We start from the raw sequence: 23167 nt of genomic DNA, 5'->3' as shown, positions 1-23167 counted from the left end.
GAACAAGGAGATTAGTATGATCCAATTTATGTTTTTTAAAAGGAAAAAGACCTATGTATATAGTCTCATGATATGTAAATGCATAAAAAATGAAAAGTTAATGACAAGTATCCATGAGAATGGTGGGAGTGGGGAGCAAAAGTTCACGTTTTACTTTATATACTTATGTATGGAGATATATGCAACAGGAACATATTTACGTATTATGGGAAGCCACTTGTTACTATTTTAGATTCATCAGGACTCCCTGCATCTTTCCCAGTCACCAGTTCTTCCTGGGCTCCAGCTGGCTTCTTGCAGGTGCACCCTAACAGAGCCTTGCCCAATGCCATTTCCTCCCATTCCAGAGTTTCTGTTTCTTTATGATTCTTCAGGCTGTTCTGTAGGACTGAGCAATGAGCTGCCAGTAGGGGTGGCCAACTTGAGCACATCAAGCATCTTTGTATGGGCTCTTCTTGTTTCCCTTTCCCTGTCCTTTGCTCTTCTTCCCTGGATTACAGTCCTGAATAGAGTATGTGCACTTAAGGCTTTGCTTATGCTCTGCTTTCTGTTGAACGCAGACTAAGACAGTTTATTGCTTATTTGTTTTCTTGAAAATTAAACGAACTGGAGAGTGGAAAGTGGAGTGGAGAGCAACTGGAAAGTTAGTTACAAATAGGCAGAAGCATTTCTGAATCATAAATCCTAATTTACTTTGAATTAGGTTTTCCTATTTTTTTCTTATTAAAATCATGAAATTAAGGTCAGTTTCAAGAAAGGACCTGCATGAAGCACCATCCCCTGGATGAAAGCACTGCTATGATTCTCTCCAATCAAACATGAAATTTAGCAGGGTGCCAAAGACAGACAAATTAGAGGGCTCCAAGAAAAAAAGACGCAGTACTGGTAGAAATACACTGTTGCTACCATTTAAAAATTTAGAATAGTGTAAATTTCTGAATGAGGGAAAACTCAGAGAAAACCAGTTATAGGAAATATGTTTGAATTTAAAACAAATTCGTAGCTTTAAAAATGTCACGACATTTTAAAGCTGGACAAAAACACCCATAAACGTTCATGGCCCCAGTCTTCGAGGCCACCAGATGTAAGTTACAGCCCGCTTGTGTGAGGCAGGAGGCCTGAGCTACTTAGTGATCGCATTACCTTTGACAGCTTTTCCCTCTTTGAACTAGCTTCTTCTCTTGCAAAACAGGTCTAATAATACTTGTCAACTCCTTAAATGCCTGGGTTTTGTGCTCTGAGTTATTTCACTGACAGGTGTTATCAGAACAATTTATCAATTGCTTTTAACTTCTTGACAATGATGTGCTCGTTACAGATTCTCAGAGATGATTCATACCAAAGGAAGGAATGACCTGGTGAAACAGGGACGTTAAGTCTTTTGACCAAAGAGGTCACGCTAATACTGACTCCAGCCAAAAGTCAAGGAATATGTTATTTTGGCTTTTGCATTCCATACTTTCTTCTTCTGGCCACAAGCTTCTTGACACCCTGCATGCCTTTATAAGAGGATATTGTACTATTAGTTATTAGCTAATTAAAATTCATTACTCTCATTTATTATTCCTACTGCCTGTATTCTTCACCCATGTCTGTTCTCCTCAGCATTTGTGTATGTCACATTTACAAGGATGAGAGTAATTTCCAAACCAAGTTAGTAATATCTAATTCTACCTCTGTAAAAAGAACTTAGCTTCCCTACAAAAACTTCATTCTGTGGTTCCTAAACCTAAATTTGCAGACATATACATGATTTATTGAAGGGAATGAAACATGAATTATGCTTTAAACAGTTCTTAACTGATTTTGATTTCTAACCCCTATCTTTTCCTAGCTAACAAGTCTGTGGCTAAAAAGTCGTTTTGTTTGAAGATGCAGCTACTCTTAAATTCATAGAATAGATAAACAATACTCTAGTCAGAAGTAGCCAGCCTTTCAGTGTCACATCTGTGACCCTTATTTATTTAAATTTTGCATATGTGTGAAAAAATGTGCTAGGCACTGGGAGAGCCAATAAAGATGAGTATGTTATGGTCTTCTCCCATGTTATAGTCTTACATGGCTTACTTCATTCACCTCTCTGCTCAAAAGTGACCTCCTCAGAGAGGCCTTAAGGTGGTCCAGACCACCTTATAGGAGATATCTGCTTCTTAATTTAATTTTTGTTAAGTATTCATTCATTCACTCTGACAAGAAGCACTAGGTTTCTGGATCAGAGACAGCCTTTTAATTACTCATAATTGTGTTAATTCTCCATGTCCCAATCCCCCACAGGGTGACATGATGGGAGAAACCTCTAAATAATGAATTTTTGGAGTTTATACAGGACAGCTGACACAGCTGCTGCTCCTCCTCCCCTCCTGAGTAGGGATGGTGGGGAGGGAGAAAGAGGAGAGAGAACAGAACTAACATGACCTACTGACCTTTGCTTTGTAATGTAAACAATACCTCTCAGGGGAGAGGAGGGAAGGTCTCTGGGTTTACAACCCCTAAAGTGTAAATAAATGTGTCTAAGGGAGAAGTCACTAAATCTCTCCAGAGGTCTCTGACTTTCAAGGTCTGTTTGCCATTCAAACATTCTTTAATCCAGGTGCTAGCAATCTTTGCACAGAAAGCCCTGACATGCAGAAATGTGAGAACATTCATGGAGCACTGCTTCCCAACAATTTTCTTCATAGCAGTATCACTGTCTGACATTACAATACTCATTTCTTTCCTCTTTCCCTACCTTCTTTTGGGTTAATGGTACACCATTTCATCTTCACTATTGGTGTGTTATTAATGCTACCCCTTTCTTCTAACAACTGGTTGATCTAGGGTTACAATAAGCATCTTTATCATAATTTTCAAACATTACTATACCACTTTACTTATAAATGTAATTTTCTTTACAGTAGGATTCTTCCATTTCCCCTTCCTAACCTTTGTGTTATTATTGTCATACATTTTACTTCTGAAATGATATAAACCTTACAACACTGTTATTACATCATTCTGGTTCCACCTAAAGAAACTCCTTCAATATTTATTGCAGTGCAAGTTTCTGGTGATAAATTCTCTTGGTTATTGTTTGGCTATTTGAAGGATACAGAATTCTATGTTGACAGTTTATTTTTCAAGCATTTTAAAGATTTCATTTTTTTCTGGCTTGCATTGTTTCTGACAAGAACTCTGCAATCGATCTTTGTTCCCCTACATGTAATGTGTTCCCCTCCCCCATGCTTTTAAGAGTTTGTGTTTGTAATTGGTTTGCAGGAATTTGATTATAATGTGCTTTGATGTAGTTTACATTGTGCTTATTCTGCTTGGGGTTCATTGAAATTCTTAGATCTATACATTTTTAGTTTTCATAAAATTTGAAACGCTTTCAGCCATATTTCTTCAAATATTTTTTGTGTCTCTCCTACTTTTCCTTCTTAGACTCCAATTACACATATGCTGGACTGCTTGTCTCATATCACAGAGGCTCTGTGCATTTAGTTCAGCCATTTTTTCTCTATGCTTCAATTTAATACTGTCTTCAAGTACAGTGATCCTTTCTTCTGTAATGTCTACTCTGCTGATGAGCCTGTCAAGTGAATTTTTCATTTCAGATACTGCAGTTTTCATTTCTTAAACCTCTATTTGGTTCTTTTATACATCTTCCACTTTTCTCCTTACTATATTCACGTTTTTCTTTAAATCACTGAGCATATTTATAATGGTGCTTTTAAAATCCCTTTCTGCTAATTCCACCATCCCTGTCATTTCTGTGTTGGTTTTGATTTTTTTTCTTGGTTATGGATCAAAATGTGATTCTTTGGATGAGTAATGATTTTTGATTAGATGCTCAATATTGCAAATGTTACACTGTTGAGTCTCTTTATTTGTTGTGTTTTTCCAAAGGGTTGAACTTAGTTTCTTCAGGTAGTGAAGTAATTTATGGATCTGTTAGATCCTTTTGAGAATCGTTAGGGTGAATTTAGAGTAGGCTTTATTTTAGGGCAAGTTTACCCCTTCTACTAAGTTGTGGTCCTTCTAAGATTTCTACTTAATCTTCCAGGGGTTCAATGATATCTCTGGCTGGAGAGAACTCAACACTTTTCATTCCTGTATAATTTCTGGGAAATGTTCAGCTTAGAGCTCAAGTAGTTGCCCAGCTTTGGGGAGTTTCTCTCTATGTATGTCTAGACTGAAGAGGACTCCTATGCATATTTCTGGACCTTTCTCTGATGAGCTCCTTCCTTTCCAGTACACATTCCCACAAATTCTAGCCACCTTAGTCTCCCTAAGGTATGAACTTGGTCTTCTCAACTCACTGATACTGTCATGCTTTCCTTGAGTTTTTCCTCTCTGTGCCATGGTCAGTAACGTGTCTCCAGAACTCACTTTGTTTCCTTTTTCTTCTGGATAACACTCCTGTTGTCCAATAACTGAAACAGCTGCTTCATATATTTTGTCCCATATATGTCCCATTTTCTAATTATTTATGGTGGGAAGGTAAGTCTAGTAGTAGTTACTCCAACATAGTCAGAAGTAAATATTTGTGAATGGTCTACGCCTTAAAAGATACTTATATAGATAGTTGGGATGACAAATGCCTACGTACATAATTAATCATACAATGAGGTGAGAGCAGGGCAAAAGTACTGTATATAACTGTAGCCAAGGAGAAAAGTAAACTGGTTATTAAACAGGAATATGGTAAGGATAACGGGGACAAAAAGGAGTCACATTCTTCTTCATTCTTCCAATGCGGGATAGAGGACTGAGTACAGAAGTGCCGAGAGAGGCATATAGGTAAAAATATTAAAAATACATTTAAAAATTAAAATACTATCTAATGTCAACTAATCTTTTTGAGTAATTATATATACTTTCTTACTCCCCCCTGAGAAAAGTCCTGGAGAAAGAATAGAAGCTTGGAAAGGGAGATACAGAATGAGCTAATTTCAGGATTAGAAGCTGTAGGAGGAAAGGGCAGGAGAAACATAAATGTGTGTATAGGGGATGAGGGAGTGGGGATTGGATAACGACAGGATGGCATTGCGTATGTGGGAAAATCAGGATGCAGAAAAACAGAGCAGAAAGGGAATTGGTGAGACTAAAGCATTTATCAAAGTTCCTGATGATAAGCTTTTTAATTCATTGAAGATAAGCAAAGTATGAATAGTTTAAGTAACTACAAAACTAATATTTTATTTTCTATTTTGCCAATTAATTATAGTAAATTTTAAATTCCAAAACGACTTCTGTCACCACATTGTAATTATCTAGGCCACTTCTTCCTGCCATCTGCTGGTGTAGGTTAAAGAAATAGAAACGGAATTAATTTCATCCTAAGCAAAATATAATTAGGGGGATAAATCAGCATACAAAAAAATAATGTATTCTGGAATAAATTATTAAAAATTTTAATTTATCTACTATTTTTGGTTTTTGGTGCTCATGCTTCTTTCACACTCCCATCATGAATAATCAAGAGCTGAATATATATATTTGAGCTTCACAATAGGCTTATAAGATGGGTTAGGGTAGGCATTATCATCATTTCTGTTTTAGAGAGAAAGTGACAATTCAAAAAAGTAATGGTGTATCAAAATGCACGTAGATGTTAGGTGGTTGAGCCTAAATTTTAATTCAAGTCTTCTGATTCCACTTCTATTGTCTTTAAACCACACTGTGCTACTTTCTTTGACAATCAGCTTTCTCTCAATTTTTTTATGAGAATTTTTAAGATCTGTTCTCTTAGCAACTTTCAAAATGCAATACAGTATTGTTAATGCTGTACATTACATCCCCATAACTTATTTATTTTATAACTGTAAGTTTGTACCTTTTGACCCCCTTTATTCATTTTGCCTATGCCCCACCTCTGGCAACCACCAATATGTCATTATATCTATCAGCTTGTTTTTTTTTTCTTAATTCCACATATAAGTGAGATCACAAGGTATTTGTCTTTTTCTGTCTGACTTGTTTCACTTAGCATAATACCCTCAAGGTCCATCCATGTTGTTGCAAATGGCAAGATTTCTTTCTTTTTTTATGGCTGAATGATGCTCCGTTGTACATATATATTTTCTTTATCCATTCATCTATAGATGAATGAATACTTAGGTTGTTTCCATATCTTGGCTATTATAAACAATGCTGCAATGAACATGGGCGTGCATATATCATTTCGAATTGGTGTGGAATTGCTGGATCATATGAATGTTCTATTTTTAATTTTTTGAGGAACCTCTGTATTGTTTTCCCTAGTGGCTGCACCAATTTACATTCCCACCAACAGTGGACAAGGGTTCCCTTTTCTCCATATCCTCACCAACACTTGTTATTTCTTGTCTTTTTGATAATAGCCATTCTAACAGATGTGAGATGATATCACTTTGAGGTTTTGATTTGTATTTCTCTGATGACTAGTGATGTTGAGCATTTTTACATGTACCTGTTGGCCATCTGTATGTCTTCTTTTGAAAAACGTCTATTGAGATCTTCTTTTTCGCTACTGCGTTGTATGAGTTCTTTATATATTTTGGATATTTTTTTCTCTCAAGTTTGACTATAATACTGGACATTCAGTAGAAATAACAGATATTTGTTTAATATTATTTGAGCATAAAAAATAACAAAATCTATACTAAAAAAGACCTGTAGTTCATTCCATTCCTCTACTTCTTCTTTTGAATGTGGCACTAAGTGATGTTACAGGGGAAAAAGTGGTAGCCTTCACTACAATGTCATAATAAATTAGTGTTCACTCCTAAAATTTTACTTGTATTTCAAATCTCTTTGCATATCATATTCCCTATGCCTGGAAAGTTCTTTCCACTGTTTATTTGCTGAGCTAATCCACATGCGTCCTTTAAAATTCAACTCAGATATTACCTCCTCTAGGAGTCCTAATGTAACGGTGTGGGTTAGCTGGCCTGCCTCTGCTCTCTAGCAATCTATGCATGTTTCACATTCACTTCTATATCACTACGGCCTAAGACTGTGCTTATACACACCATGTGTCCAATAAACATTTGTTAAAACATATAATACGTAATAGTGCCAGATACCATTTCTTGAGTGCTTACCATAGATAAATACTGCACTAAGCACTTTATGACCACTAAATCACTTAATCCTTGGAATAATCCAGTGAGAAAGTTATTATTTTAATTTCCATTTCAGAGATAAGAAGAATGAGAATTAGATTAAAAAACATACCCACGTTCACCCAGTAGAAGATGGCAGGGCCAGGATTCAAACCAAGGTTGGTCTGAAAGACCCTTGGACCTGTTTATATTTCATGTTTTTATAATTTCTTGTGGAATTTCTGGTAGCTGTGCTTCTGAACAGCACTGGAGTTTTGCAAGCTGAACCAAGATGCTAAGACGGAAAGATCAAATAATGGTGCTCCTTTTCCCAGAGTTCAAAAGGAATTAAGTTAATGGACAGAATGTTCTCAAATTTAACTTTTTCTTCTTAAACCTTTGGGTATACCAAACTTTGTGTAAACTACAATTAAATAGAATATAATTTCATGTGAAATATGAATATAGTTGACTTAAGCTTAATATTCCATGGTATTCCACAAAAACCATCATGACTTGTTTGTGCTCTACAACCTTAATAAGTTTGAGAAACAGTATTCTAAAGAGTAGTTTATTGTAAAATAACATTTGAAATTAATCCAAATACATCAGAACTCATATTAAAAGTGAATGGATACATTCTCCAGATAAAAAACAAAATATATCACAGTCATGAAAAACCAAAACAACCAATATAAAGACTAAAATCCAGTTATATGCTGTTTATAAGAGACACACCCAAAACAAAAAGGCAGAGAAAGTTTAAAACAAAAAGATGGGAAAAGATAGACCAGGCAAATATCAACTAAAAAAACCCTTGGACAGCTTTGTCTATATCAGCCAAAGTAAAAGGTTAGAGCAAAAAGAGATAAAGATGGTTACTACCTTTATCCAAAAGGTTAAATTCAGCAGGAAAAGGTAACAATTCTAATACAACTAATAAAATAGCAGATATATGTATGTATGTATATGTGTATATGTATGTATATATAAATAAACATAAGTACAAGAAATTGACAAATCTATAATCATAGTAGGTGATTTTATCGCAATTCCCTAAGTAATCGACAGATCAAGCTGTAGACAAAAAGTCCGACCGGCCTAATGACTATATAGAAAATACCATGGCTAACACCTAACAAATAATAATTTTTCTCATAAATACATTGAACATTTACAAAAATTGACCAAGTACTAGACCATACATAAAGTCTCTTCAAATTTCAAACAATAATATATTTATAAAATATTTTCTGACCTTCACAGGTTAAATTAGAAGTTAATAGTTTAAAAAAAGCCTCCATATGTGAAGAGATTTAAAAAATGCTTTTAAATAACTGATGGATCACAAAAGACATAATAATGGTATTTCAGAAGTAGTGAAAACTAAATTACAACAACAAAATGTACCTTATGTTATGAATTAAGCATCAAACTTAGGAAATTAGAAGTACCACAGAATAAATCCAAAGAAAGTAGAAAAATCAAGTAACAAAGATAATAGCAGAAATTAATGAACTAGAAAAGACAAAGGAGAGGATCAACAAAGTCCAAAGTGATATCTTTAAAACATATAATAAAATGGAAACATCTGGCAAGACTGATTTGAAAAAATCATAAACAATATTAACACTAAAGAAGGAAACATACGTATAGAGACAGTACAGATTGAAAATATAACGAGACTGTACTGTAAACTACTTTATGCCAACAAATCTGAAAGCCTAGGTGAAAACTTCTTCCTAAAAAATATAAATGTAGCATCGACTTCATAAGAAACAGAAAATATGAAAGGTTCTTGAGGGAAACTGAATCAGTAGTTAAAAACTTCCTGCTAAGAAAATACCAAGCCTAGCTGGTTTTGCAGGTGAGTTCTACCAAACAATCAAGAGATAGATATCACCAATCTTACACAAACCTGTTCAGAGAACAGAAAAGGGGAAAGCACTCCCTACATTTGATGAGACTAGTATAACCTTGATACTAAGTCCAGACAAGGATGAATCACTCATGAATCCTGACGCAAAAATAATGAACAAAATATTAGCAAATCAAATCATGCAATGAATAAAAAAGATAATATACCATGACCAAGTTGGGTTCACTTCAGGAGTGCAAGGATGGTTTTACATTAGAAATTTACTAATATCTAATACATGAACAGATTAAAGGAGAAAAAATATAAGAAAAGCAGTAGATAAAATTCAACATCCATTCATTCATTAAATTATTCAATAAATATTTATTGAGTACCTATCACATAACAGGCACTATTCTGGGTGCTGGGGTTAAAGCAGACAAAAATCCCTGACCTCATGGAGCTTAGATTCTAGTGATAGTAAAAATCTCTAACAAATTAGGAATAAAAGAGAAATTTCCTAATCTGATAAAGGGTATTGTCTTAGTGTGCTAATGCTGCTGTAACAAAATACTATAAACTAAATGGCTTAAACAACAAAAATTTATTTTTCACAGTTCTGGAGGCTCGAAGTCTGAGATCCAAGGTGCCAGTATTGTTGAGTTCTTGGTGAGGGCTCTCTTCCTGGTTATGTCCTCACAGGGTCTTACGTGGTACACAGAGAGAGAGACTCCTCCTCTTATTATAAGCACATTAATCCCAGCATGAGGGCAGCATACTTATGACCTAATCCAAGTCTAATTACCTCCCAAAGGCCCCTGCTCCAAGTACCATCAAATTGGGAGTTAGGGTTTTAACACAGGAATTTTGGGGGGACACAAACATTCAATCCATAGCAGGTATCTCTACAAAACCTATATGAAATATAATAGAATCATCAAACTTTAAAAGAATTCCCTATAAAATCAGGACAAGGCAAGGATGTTAACTATCAGTGTTTCAATTTAACATCGTATTGGCGGTCCCTAGCTGTGCATAAGACAAGAAAAGGAGGTAAAACCATAAGAACTGATAAAAAACAGGCTTGTTTACAAATAATGTGGCAATCGACACAGAAAATCCATAGATTAGATTTGACAAAGTTGCCAGATATGATAAACATACACAAATGTCACTTTCATTTTTATACACCAGCAACAAAGAGTTAGAAAAAGCAATAACAAATATACCATTTACAACAGCCACAAAATGTAAAAGGGAATTCGGAATAAGTTTAACAAAAGCTCTACCATACTTTTATTGAGAAATGAACAAAACATAATTGAAAGTGATTAAAGAAGACTTAAATAAGTGGTTAAGAAGTCTCAATGCCAAAAACATTTCCCCCAGAGTGAACAACAGATTTAATCTATTTACAATAAAAATCCAAACAGGGTTTTCCATGGAACTTGATAAGCTGATTCTAAAATTCACGTAGAAGAGCAAAGAGCCAAGTATAGTCAAGACCATTCCAGAAAAAGAACCAGTTTAGGGGGCAGAGAGGGGACACTGTATACTAGATAACAGGACTTACTATAAAGTTACTTACTAGGAAAGTGTATGGTATTGGTCCATTAACTTATTATAAATTTTCTTAGTAGGAGATAGTATGGTGTCAGTGCAGAAATAGACATAGACTAACGGCTTAGAATAAAGAGTCCAGAGTCAGACTCACACATATATGTAAACGTAATATATGACAGAGCTAGAAATGCAAATTCACAGAGATTATTCAGTGAACAATGCTGGGACAACACACACACAAAAAAGAGTGAATCCCTATCTCACACCATATGTAAAGTAACAGATAGGTAAAGGTTTTAAAAGGCAAACTTAAAAATGTTTATAAGAAAATACAAAGAACATCTTTATGAACTTGAAGGACTTATCAGACACAAAAATTTGACAATAAAATAAAACATCAAGTTGTGACACAAATAACCATGAAAGAAATACACCTACATTATATTAAAAAGTCATTTGATTGAGGAGAAATGAAAACTTATGTCCACAAAAATACCTGTATATGAATGCTTATAGCAGCATTATTCATAATGGCGCAAAACTGGAAACAACCCAAAGGTCTATCAACTGATGAATGTATAACTGAAATGTGGTATACCAGCACAATGCAATATAAGCAAAAAAACAAAACAAAAACAAAAAGCCTGAAATATGCAACATGGTTGAAACTTAAAAACATTATGCTAACTGAAAGAAGCCAGTCACATAGGACTGCATATTATATGATGCCATTTTTATGAAATGTCCCAAATAGGCAAATCTGTAGAGATGGAAAGTAGACTAATGGTTGCCTAGGGCTGGGAGAGATGGAGGGGTGGGAGTTGGGGGTGATGGCTAAGGGGTACAAGTTTCTTCTTGGGGAGATGAAAATGTTCTAAAATTGATTGTGGTAATGGTTGCCAATTTTGTGAATATACTAAAAGTCATTGAATTATATACCTTAAATGGGAGAGTTATACAGTAAATGAATTATATCTCAATAAAGCTGTTAAAAAAATCATTTGGATCAATAAGAAAAATTCAAACAATAGAAAAATGGGCAAATGATATGAACACATATTTCATAGAAGAGGAAACACTGATAGCCCAAAAATATGACTCAATGTTAACTTCTTTAGTATTTAAAAATTGCAGACTGAAATTTCAATATTGGAGATAACCAGGGCTGCCAAATTTGGAAGTGCAGATTATTCATGCAATAGGGTACCTGGTTGACGGAGCGGGAGGAGTCAAAATCTGGACTTTGCTCCTCTTGCTGCATCTGCCTAGAAGGGGCATTTTTTGTCATTTGCACAAAATTTTGTATGACTGGCAGCAGTCCTGGAGAAATAATTTCACAAGCATCAAGTTGGAAAAAATTAAAAAGTCTGATAATATCAAATACTGGGGAGGATGTGGATATCAAATTATGAATTGGTACCACCATTCAGAAAACACTTTGGAATTACCTAGTAGGAGAAACACACAAGAATATTCCCAGTAACCTTATTTATAATAGCAAAATAACTGGGGGAAAAAGTTTATCCCCAGTAGAATAAATACATTGTTGTACATTTACACAATAGAATGTTTATAGCAGAAACATGGGTAAATTTAAAAAATATTTGACAAAAATTCCCTAGGAATTTTTCAGCTCCATTTTAATCTTATGTGACCGCCATTGTGAATATACTTAGTGCCAATGAACTGTACACTTAAAAATGGTTAAAATAGTAAACTTTATGTTAAGCGTATTTTACCACGATAAAAAAAATAGATCTGAAAAAAATTCTAAGGACAATATTAGTCCTTCAATACATATAATTGCATTATTTGCTTTTTTCCCCAGGGAAACTGTTCCCTAGTAGCACTTTTGAACACCTTCTTATCTGTTGCCAATATATGTCAAACTTTTGAAATGCTCCTCAAAACTTCACAATAATCTGTTAGTATTTGAGGGTCAAGAGATGTAAGTTTTAATCCTGGCTCCAGCCTCAACTAGGCATTTGCTAGGGGCAAATCACTTAACTCTTCCTAGTTTTGCTTCCACTAATTAAAACAAACAGGGTGCAATACAGAAACGAATTCAAGGTTCTTTCCTACTTTAAAAATCTCTAGTTTCACGGTGTTTATATTCCCCCACCACACCTTTACTACATTATAAATATCTTTGTTACATGGGTGGTTGAGTTTGTGTAGTTTCTGTTTTTTGAGTATTGGTGTAGAGAAACATCTGTTTTGTATTTTAGCATTCTATTTTATGTTTATCTTCTATCTTAGTTTCATTATCTTCAATAAATAGTTGTGAATTTCCTGAGCTAAATTTGTCATTAGTTTTTCCATTATAATTATGAAAGCACATCAACATATTTTCTTAAATCTTGAAATCAAAATCAAATTTAGGTTTTTTTCATCAAGAGGAGATTTGACTATCTTTTAATTACCTGATAACATTTATTTATTTTGATTTTTAAGGAATATAATAGTTTTTCCTTCCTAAAAAGAAGCAAGGAATTTTTTTGATCCATAAGATGAGATTCTTTCGAAGAATTCCACTTTCTAGGTCTGGTCAATTTGGGAAAGCTAACTGCCAGCATTAGGGTTTGCTCAAAAAGGACCAGAGTAAATGCCTGATTTATGCCCATTTTACTTAACAGCTGTTTTCAACTATTTTATCCCCTAAATATTCTTTCTTCTTCTTTATCCCCATCGCTACTGTCCTAGTTCAGGCCTCATCAACTCTTGTGAAGACTATCGCTTTACCTTTCAAATGGGTCTCCCCGTCTTCAAGAACACCTTTGATGTCTTCAAAACATTGTGCCTTTGGCACCAAGTGAGCCATGTGAAATACAAATCTGACCATGTCATTCCTGTACTTTGAGCCCTTCAATGGCTTCCAGGGTCTACAGAATAAAACCTAAGCACCTTAACATAGCTGAGGAGGCCTTTCATGAACACCTTACAGCTGATGCTCTACAGACCCAGTGGTTGCTGTCCTTGGCATACCCGGTGCATACCCACATCCTTAACTTTGCTCCTTTGTTTATCCCAGCGGGCCAGAATGTACTCCCTCCTCTTTTTTGCCGGGCTAGCACCTCCTTATTTTTCAAGACTTGGCTCAGGAGGCATCTCATCCAGGAAGTTTTCCCTGTGCTCCCACAGAACCTGCAGGCACTTACCATATCACGCTACAATGATCTATCTTTGTGTTTGCCTTCTTCTTTGGACTGTAAGTTCCTCGAGAGCAAGGACTATGTTTTACTAACTGCAGCATTCCTAGCACTTAGCACAGTCTTAGTATTTCAACATTATATATAAGTAATCAAAACACTGAAGCAACATTCATTACAAAGCCCTCCTTACCTTGCTCTCCCTAGAATACAGACAGTAGGGCAGAAAGAACTGGCAAAGGAATGGATTCTTAAAGGGACTGCTTAGTAATACCACACAGTAGGTGCTCTTTCTTTGTCATATGTAATTTACTTTTTAACATATATTTTCTTTGAAGTGACCCAAATTAGCAAATTTCCCATGAATGATTTCTTTTGATAGTAGGGAATTCAGTTGACAGAACCATGTTTAACAAAATACAAATTTAAAAACTGATTGGTAACTGATAAGCAACTTTCAAGACCAATTTAAGGAGCAGAAAGAATGATGAAGGATGATATTCTTCTAACATTGGGAAATGATGATACTTTTTTTTCCTGCTTTTTCTCCCCAAATCCCCCCAGTACACAGTCGTATATTTTAGTTGTGGGTCCTTCTAGTTGTGGCATGTGGGACGCTGCCTCAATGTGGCCTAATGAGCGGTGCCATGTCCGTGCCCAGGATCTGAACTGGAGAAACCCTGGGCTGCCTAAGTGAAGCACGCAAACTTAACCACTCGGCCACAGGGCCGGCCCCAGCACGATATTTTTTGGACCAACATTTCTTTGGCTTTTTCTTTCCTGAAAATGTGACTGCAAAAGAGATTTTTCTGTTCTAAATATGACAAGTCAAGAGGCTTCCAGTGGAATACAGGTTAGAGGGTACTGTAATATGTCAAACACATATAACCTTTTCTAGGTACAGTATAAAATTTTGGCTTTTTCTTTTCTTTCAGTAATCTATGTCCAATGTTTCATCCATTTAGATGTAAAAGTTTCTAAATTCACTTATTCCACTATCCAATTAAAATCTTTTGAGAATTAATCATTTCCTGACTTGCCAAGGATTAAATTTAGGTGCTTGGTTGAACCTGAGCCTTATGTCTCAAGCCATCACTTTTAATTGGAGCATATGAAAGGATAACATAGGGTTTTAGTGACATCATAGTCTATTGTCATGGAAATGTAAACATGGCTTTGTATTAAGCTTGTCTCAAAGCAAGTTTTAGGGGTAGAGAGAGACTGGGAGACAGGAGATAAATTATGTAAAAAAATGTATCCTCTAAATGTTGGATTGCCCTAGAAGCTCGGCCCCTCAGTGATCTCATCCTGCCTCATGGCTTTAAATACCATCTATACACTGACGACTCTCAAATTTACATCTCCAGCTGGACCTCTCCTCTGAACTCTTCACTCATATATCTAACTGTCTTCCTGACTGCCTGAGTTGGATGTCTAATAGGCACCTCCAGTCTCACATGTCTGCCCGGAGCTCCTGATACTGCCCTCTCCCTACCCAATTTGCTCTGTTCATAATCTGCATCTCAGCAAAGGTCAACTTCCTTTCCCATTTGCAGAGCCCATAGAACTTGGAGTAATCTTTGACCTACCACGAACTCCTCAGCAAATCCTGTCAGCTCCACCTTCAAAATATTATCAAGATTTACTTCTCCCCACTTGCTCTGCTTTCAAGTTACCATCATTTCTTGCCTGGATTATTGTGATTGACTCTGACTGGTCTCCCTGTTTCTGCCCTTGCTTTTTCTTCAGTCTATTCTCTCATAGACCCAGAGTGATCATATTAAAATGGAAGTCAGATTATGTCACACCTCTGCTCAAACCCTCGGATAGCTTTTCATCTCATCCCAGGTATGTCCCAACATCCTTTAATCATCACTTGCTCTCCTGCCTCCCTGACCTCCCACACTGGCCTCCTTGTTCACTGACCATAAAAGGCATGCTCCTACCTGAGGGCCTTTGCAGATTCCCTTCCCTTAAGTATCTGTATGGCTTGCTTCTTTTCTTCGTTTAGGCCTTTACTGAAAATTGCCTTCTCAGTGAGGCTTTCTGTGGCCAATGATCTAAAATTACTCCTCCCATCCTCCTTTTGTGCTTTATTTTCCTTAAGAAGCATTTATCCAACATACTATGTATTTTACTTATTTCTGATACTGTCTGCCTCTTCCACTTGAATGTAAGCTCCATGAGGCAGGGGGGTTTGGCTGTGTTTTTCATTGCTGTATTCTTTGTACTTAGGGAAGTGCCTGGCACATAGTATAAACTCAATAAATATTTGTTGAATGAATAACTGAAAAACTGGGTGATACGTGTCTTAAGAAAAGATTATTGGTGAAAGCATGATTAATCAAGGTTTATGAACCTTATGTCTAAAAAAGTTCATTTGCTGTTGAGTTTTCATGGAAATCTACCTTTGGAGGAAGTTTGACTTTATTTTCCACAAGGACAGTCTTGATTTCTCTTATCTTTGTGATGAGGAACTTCAGAGGCGAGTATTCAAGAAGGAAGAGAAAAATGATAAATACAGGTGGGTATTAAATAATATTTATTGTTTGCTATGTTGGATGAGCTAATGATTTTAAAAAATTATTAGTACATAGAACTTACTATTCATAGCTGACTGAAAATAGAAATGAGGAAAAAAAAGTTGCTCATTGATTGAATTAGCAGTGTCTGGCACATAGTAATGTAATATAAAAAGTGATTTGGACTTGGATGTGGTCCAAGAGGGCTTAGCTACTGAAGTAGTTTTATTTCTAAAGTGATTCTATAGTACAGGCATGAGTGTCCAGGCTACTTACAGTTAAACTTAGTATCTTCATTACTGTTCCTTATTTTATTTCTATCTTTAGACCTGAAAATTATAAATCCTTAGTTGTTATTCTTTATCAGCTCACTAAGACAACAATTACTGAATGCACAGACTACACGCTCTCAAATAAACTGTAGACAAGAAAAGGCAATAAACACTAGCCGAGTTAGACGTAGAATGATAAAGACAAAGGTTGGGGAGCCTGGATTCCAGCTTTCACTATGCCACTAACTGGCTGTGTGATTTGGGGAGAGTCATTTAATCTTTCTCAGTTACTTCATCTGTAAAATGTGGAGGATGGACTGATAGGCTTCAAAGATCCTCCAAGGTCTATGATTTTTTTACTATAAGCTCAACCACTGTGGGAGGCAGAATAATGCACCCCATGCCAAAGATGTCCACATCTTAATCCTTGGCATCTGTTACATGGCAAGGGGGAATTGAGGTTGCTAATAAACTACCTTAAAATAAGGAGATTATGCTGAATTACGCAGTTGGGCCTAATATAATCACAAGGGTTTTTATAATGTTAAAGAGGGAGGCAGAAGAGTGTGCGTCAGAGTGATGCCATGTGAGAAAGACTTGACCAACCATAGCTGGCTTTGAAGATGGGGGAAGGGGCCATGAGCCAAGGAATGTGGGCAGCCTCTAGAAGCTGAAAAAGGCAAGAAAACAGGTTTCCTCTAGACCTTCCAGAAAAAATGCAGCCTTTCAGACACCTTGATTTTAGCTCAGTGAAACCTGTGCCAGACTTCTGACCTCCAGAACTGTTAAGTATTAAATTTATATTGTTTAAGCCATTAAGTGTGTGGTAATTTGTTACAGGAGCAATAAGAAACGAATACAATCATGATATGTACCATCACTAGCAAAGTTGGACCCAAATTTATCACAGATGCAGGGTTTTAATAAAAATTCTAAACTCAAGCATTTTGTAAAGATCTTGAGAAGCAGAAGTAATCAGAAACTGTGAAAAGTTGGGAGAGAGTCTATAGGGGGATAAAACTTTTACTAGTGATTCACGTGAAGAGTAGAAACCTGGACATTTTATGAAGGAAAGAAAATGGCAGCAGAAGAGATATTAGGAAGGTTATCTACAACGGAAGAGCTTCTTACTTCTCTGGACCTCAGTTTACTCATCTATAAACTAAAGGGCTGGGATAAATAATCTCTAAATTCCTCTAGCACTGAAACAAGATTTTAAAATCCTGACATGGGCCTTTGACACCCTCCCTTCCCAAAGTCTGAAGAGTACTCATTTTGGAAAGCAGTATAATCATCTTCAATATCTGATGGTCAAGCTTCACAGAAAGCTCTGACTCACTTTAATACCAAAGTGGTTCTGATTTTTTTTTTGATTGGCCCTGTGCTAACACCTGTTGCCAATCCTCCTTTTCTTTTTTTTTTTCCCCTTCTTCTCCCCAAAGCCCGCCAGTACATACTTGTATATTCTAGTTGTAGGTCTTTCTAGTTCTGCTATGTGGGACGCCACCTCAGCATGGCTTGATGAATGGTGGTATGTCTGCACCCAGGATGTGAACCAGTAAAACCCTGGGCTGCTGAAGTGGAGCAAGCAAACTTAACCACTTAACCACTTGGCCATGGGGCCAGCCCTGTGGCTCTGAATTTTAACCTGGACACTCTTATTCAGGTAGGGTGCATGGGAAAATTGTTTAGCTTTCTAACTCTTCTGCCACTTCACCTATAAAAGTATGGTAAAAATTTGGTTAGATGGATTTTCTAAGGAAAGAATTATTTTAGATCTGAAGGTTTACTAAAAGTTTATTCCTTTGTGTAACTAAACTTTAAATATATTTGATGGAACTATTTTCTAAAATGAAACACATGCCCTATTTTTTTTTTTTTGTGGGAAGATTAGCCTTGAGCTAACATCTGTTGCCAATCCTCTTCTTTTTTCTGAGGAAGACTGGCCCTGAGCCAACATCCATGCCCATCTTCCTCTACTTTATATGTGGGACATCTACTACAGCATGGCTTGCCAAGTGGTGCCATGTCCGCACCTGGAATCCAAACTAGCGACCCCTGGGCCACCGAAGCGGAACGTGTGCACTTAACCGCTGCACCACTGGGCCGGCTCCTGCATGCCCTATTTTTAAATAAAATTTAATGAGTACCATATTATGTTTTCTTGAAGAGTCATTACTACTAACATCAATTACCATAGTGGGCTGTACTACAGTGATGCTCTAGACAGCAGTCAGCAAACTATGGCCTAGAGGCTGTTTTTCTAAGGCCTGGGAGATAAGAAAGTTGTTACATTTTTAAAGGGTTGTTAAAAAAACCCAAAAACAATGTGACCTTGGGGCGGGCCCAGTGGCAAAGTGGTTAAATTCGTGTGCTCTGCTTCAGCAGCCGGCTGGGGTTTGAGGGTTCAGATCCCGCTCGTAGACCTTTACAATGCTCATCAAGCCATGCTGTGGCAGCATCCCACATACAAAACAGAGGAAGGCTAGCACAGATGTTAGCTTAGGATGAATCTTCCTCACCAAAAAAAAAGAGGAAAAAAAAGAGTGACCTAGACTCTATGTGGCCTGAAAAGCCTAAAATATTTACTATCTGGCCCTTTACAGAAAGGTTTGCTGACTCTTGCTCTAGAAAAAGATTTGTACGCCTCTTCATGAAATTTCCACAACTAGATTGAACATTATGCTCTGTCACTACAGGAAGCACATCCATCTTGGCACAGTGTCTGACAAGGTAGCTCAAATATCTGCAGAAAAATAAAGGCTACTGGCATTTAAAATTCTTTTGTTCTTGTTCCACTCTCCTACTCACTCTCAGGTTTTTGGTAATCACATACAGGCCCCTAGCAGTCTCTCCCTCTTTCTAATCTTGGTCTGGAAGTTTGATAACCTAGCTTATAAACATTTTGAGCAATGTAAGCTTAAATTGGTTATGTGTAGACCCTGGAACTATTTTCTAAGTAAGACACAGGTGGTTGGTGCAGGAATTTGGTGACTTATTTTAATTGTCCTAAGGCCTTTTTACTTATTTCCAGGTTCTCTGCTATCCTTTGGAAAAGCAAGGTTGCAGGACAGATGAGGTCTTACTGCAACATGCCTGATCACTTTTTATTTTTATAATGTAAAAATAGCATTATATCTGAAAAGCTATTCACCATAATATTAAACTGAAGCACTCGGAGTGGCAGGATTTTCTTGGAATATCTGATTTTTTCCCTCAATGAACATAATAAAAGTTATATATCAGAAAAGCTATTTTCATTAAAAAAAAAAAAAGAAATGGAAAGGATCTCTCCATTCAATCTCAACGACTTGTTTCATTTAGCATGTTTTCTTTCATTATCTGATCACGTTTTTTAATGGTTGTAAATATTGTGTTTATGGGTTTTATTTTGACTCACATTTGGGTTGCTACAGGTAACCCATGCCAACTATAATACTACCGAAAAATAAGCTGAAATGAAATACCGCAGGAATGCCAACAATCTATATGGTGAAAGGTCTCTGAGCACCTTTTTGACCCCTACTCCACTCAATTTTTACAGCATCAGACGAATAATATCCAACCAGAATATAGTTTTAGGGTTCACAAAACACTTCATTGAGTCCTCACAACAACCCTGTGAGGTAGGCACATCTTCAGAGGTAAAAGGGCTTAGCCAAAGTCACTCGGCTATTTAGGGGAGAGGCTCAGTAGCCTGGTCAAGAAAACAGGAGCAGGTCTTTGGGGGCGTTTCTAGGAAGATTAGAGCTTCCTCCACACCCCGGCCTCTCTGTTCCTTCACCAGTCACTTACCTTGACACGCTCAAATTCTGCCTCTTCCACCCCATCAAGGCACACCGCGGGCTGGGGAAACCTGTAGCTCACACTCGCCCGCCCCCGAGCCCCGGAGCCCAGCCAGAGCGAAGAGCCCCGGCCGCCCCTCCACGAGCCGCAGGCTCGGCCCCGGACTAACCTGACCAGGTCGGTCATGCAGGAGCCCACCACCACCACCGCCGCCGCCTCCTCCTCCTCCGGCCACTGCCTTCCTGGGTCCCCAGCCGCGGCCATGGCTAAAACGAGGTGCTCTCCAACCCCAAACTTGCCCTTTACCCTTTGCCCGACCCCGTAACCACAGACGCCGTTCCTACGCTCCCTAACAACGCGGGCCTTCCAACCGCCTCGGCGGGTCGCCCACCTGAATGCCCGAAATAACCCCGCCCACCAACTGTCCCGGTTCTTTCAGGGATTGTCTCCCTGCACCGCCTCTCGTTACTGAGCCCTCTCGATAGTTCCAGACTCCGCGCTGCTCGCCACGCACGAGGCACGGGTCGAAGAAAGAACTTTTCAGGCACTGCGGGGACGCCCTTCCGAGCGCCCAGCTCGGCGCGGCCGGGGGCGCGCACGCCGCCCCACTGCTGGGCTGCACAGGGGAAGGGGCGGGGCGGGGCAGGACGTCCGGGGGCGCGCACGCATCCGGCCCGCGGTGCGCGCGCAGGTCGGTGCGTCGGTCGGGGGCGCGCTCGGGTAACCTGTACCCCACGTAGTCGCCGGTTACCGATCGGACTAAGTTCCAGGTACCTGGACTGGGGCTGGTGCGGGGAGGTTGGATCCCGAGTCGCACAGGTGGCGCTGAGGACCGTGGTTTAAATTTGCCCAGGGCTCGCCTCCTCTTCCTATAGAGAAGGCCCTCGTTCCAAAGATGCCCTGCTCATCCCCATCACGCTGGTCCCCTCAAGAACAAGCCCCCGAGGCCAGAGGCTGCTCCTTCTCCATATTTAGCCCGCGCCCTGGTCCCTGATAACGCTCAGACTCTTTCTTCCTTGCCGCCTCATGAGGGGATGATACAATTTGGGAGAAAGGAGAGTGTCCCCTTTTAGATGCCCCCTAGAGTTGGGGTGGTCACTCCTTGGGTCTGAGCTGCTTGTTTTTCTCGAATGTTGCTCCTTAGAGAAATTGCTTCCCCAGTGTAACTTCCCTCTTGCGCTATATGACGTCGACGTGACGCAGCAGGACGCCACCCCTTTCCGTTCCATGACGTCAGCAGGGCACATGCTTCCGTGTTTGTCATCCCATCTTAATTGCAAAAAACTAGACGATGCTTTAGACGTCTTTGTATTCCCCAGGCCGCGTGTCACAGGACCTTGTGTGACCCTGTTGGGCAGCAGTAAAATTGTTATTTCTGCATTTTTTTTTTCTGTAACACGTAAAAATCAGGGAATACTGATTGCTCAACTAGCATTCAAGGGAAGCTGGCCTCTGTAAATTTTTGCCTATCCAGGATCTGTTATAGTGCTGTGATGAGTAAAAGCTCCTACTGGGGGATGATCTCCCAGCCATGTCCCTAGCTCAAAAGAACCGCGCCAAAGGACCATCATCTTTGTCTATTCCGTGACCTCTGGTTTTGGAGTTGGTATTTTTTTTCCCCTGTCTCAGAGAAGTCACAACACCTCACGGTTGAAACAGATTTTAACGCTGCATGAAATCTTAAACTGTCAAAAAATAGTGTTATGAATGTGCTGGAAACAAAGAGAGAAATTCATTCTTTCAGGTGTCATTCTAAGGTCATGAGAGTTACTGAATTGGAATGGATTGTTGTAACCTTAAGTATAATTTGGCTTCTGCAGCAGGTTTTTTCCCTTTAGTATTTGACTAGTGAATCACTCAGGCCAGTTTCAGCAGGAGGCCAGCAGTAGTCTAATTTGTTTCTAGTTGTAAAGCAACCATTAGTCTAAATGTTTGACTTTTTGCCCAAAGTTTACAAACGTACACTTAAAAAATTCACTTTGATGTTTTTCTCTTTGATAATGGAAGTTTTAAATGTTTATTTGCGAGGAAGATGAGTATAGTGGACTTTGAGGGAGATCTGGATTTGAATTCTGATCCTTCTGCTTGCTAGGTTTTTGACTTTGAACAAGTTACTTAGTCTTGCTGAGCTTTAGTTTTCTTATCTGTGAAATGGGAACAATAATATTAACCAGAGAACAGGGCTGTTGGGGGGAAGTAAATGGAATTACAGATGGAGATGGGTAATATAGTGTCTGATACTGAGTAGATGTTCGGAGTGTGTTGGTTGTGTTTCCCTTTTTCATAGAAATGAGAGATAAGATAATAATAGGTCTTATGGGAAAAAGCATGGAAGAATACTTTTGTAATGTAAGTGAGATCCTTTTGCTTTTTTCCGAGATGAGTATTTCTGTATTTGCATGCGATCTAGATAAGCATCCTTTCAAGAAGTGTGACATCAGTGGGTAGAAATAAAGGTGGAAATGTTGCAGAATAGAAAAAAATAGGCTTCAAAATGATAATAGGGATTAGTATACTGTTCAAAGACAAATTACAGAAGTTATCCGTATCTCCTGTAAAGTGGAAATTCTAATAACTTCCTTACTGCCCAGGGTTGTGAAGATCAATGGCAGTAATGTATATGGAAGCTCTTTATAAGTGATAAAGTATTATGAAAATGTACATGATTTTTATGATTGATAATACAGTGCATGAGATGTTTATTCTTACTTTATAATGACATATTGGAGTGATGGAGGGGGGTCGTCTGTTCAGTGGTTGGAAGAGGGGCCTGTTTTATTTTTGCAGAAAGGATAGCTTTTACTGCCTCAAGGGTACTTCTGGGTGTCATCACTACATAGGGTCTCAGTGTTATTATTTTTGGAAAGATCACTGCAGTCCTTCCCTTTATTACTATCTGAAATGATTAAAACAGGTACTAGTTTTCAACATTTATCGTAGCAGGAAACAGTAA

The 23167-nt window shown here is 38.0% G+C and overlaps 2 protein-coding genes across 8 annotated transcripts in view; one reads left to right on the top strand and one right to left on the bottom strand.

Moving 5' to 3' along the window:
- The window catches only part of RBKS (ribokinase), a 90253-nt gene extending 68875 nt beyond the window's left edge, over positions 1-21378 (bottom strand). For 3 of the 6 annotated variants that reach the window (XM_023619319.2, XM_023619323.2, XM_023619324.2), the window contains exon 1: positions 20384-20650. In XM_023619319.2, coding sequence (XP_023475087.1) covers positions 20384-20478 — 95 coding nt within the window. In that variant the 5' untranslated portion in view covers positions 20479-20650. Of the gene's footprint in view, positions 1-20223; positions 20363-20383; positions 20837-20988 lie in introns of those variants that run through there. The other 3 variants (XM_070235640.1, XM_001502071.6, XM_023619318.2) reach the window with 3 other exon arrangements.
- The window catches only part of BABAM2 (BRISC and BRCA1 A complex member 2), a 420515-nt gene continuing 417602 nt past the window's right edge, over positions 20255-23167 (top strand). Inside the window, exon 1 of one of the 2 annotated variants that reach the window (XM_023619317.2) lies at positions 20255-20391. The gene's annotated coding sequence lies outside the window, so the exon portion shown is untranslated. Of the gene's footprint in view, positions 20392-20856; positions 20985-23167 lie in introns of those variants that run through there. The other variant, XM_001502017.6, reaches the window with a different exon arrangement.

The sequence above is a fragment of the Equus caballus genome, chromosome 15 (assembly GCF_041296265.1).
Source record: "Equus caballus isolate H_3958 breed thoroughbred chromosome 15, TB-T2T, whole genome shotgun sequence".
Taxonomy (NCBI): Eukaryota; Metazoa; Chordata; class Mammalia; order Perissodactyla; family Equidae; genus Equus; species Equus caballus.
The sequence above is the reverse complement of the archived record's forward strand: the minus strand, read 5'-3'. Positions and strand labels throughout refer to the sequence as shown.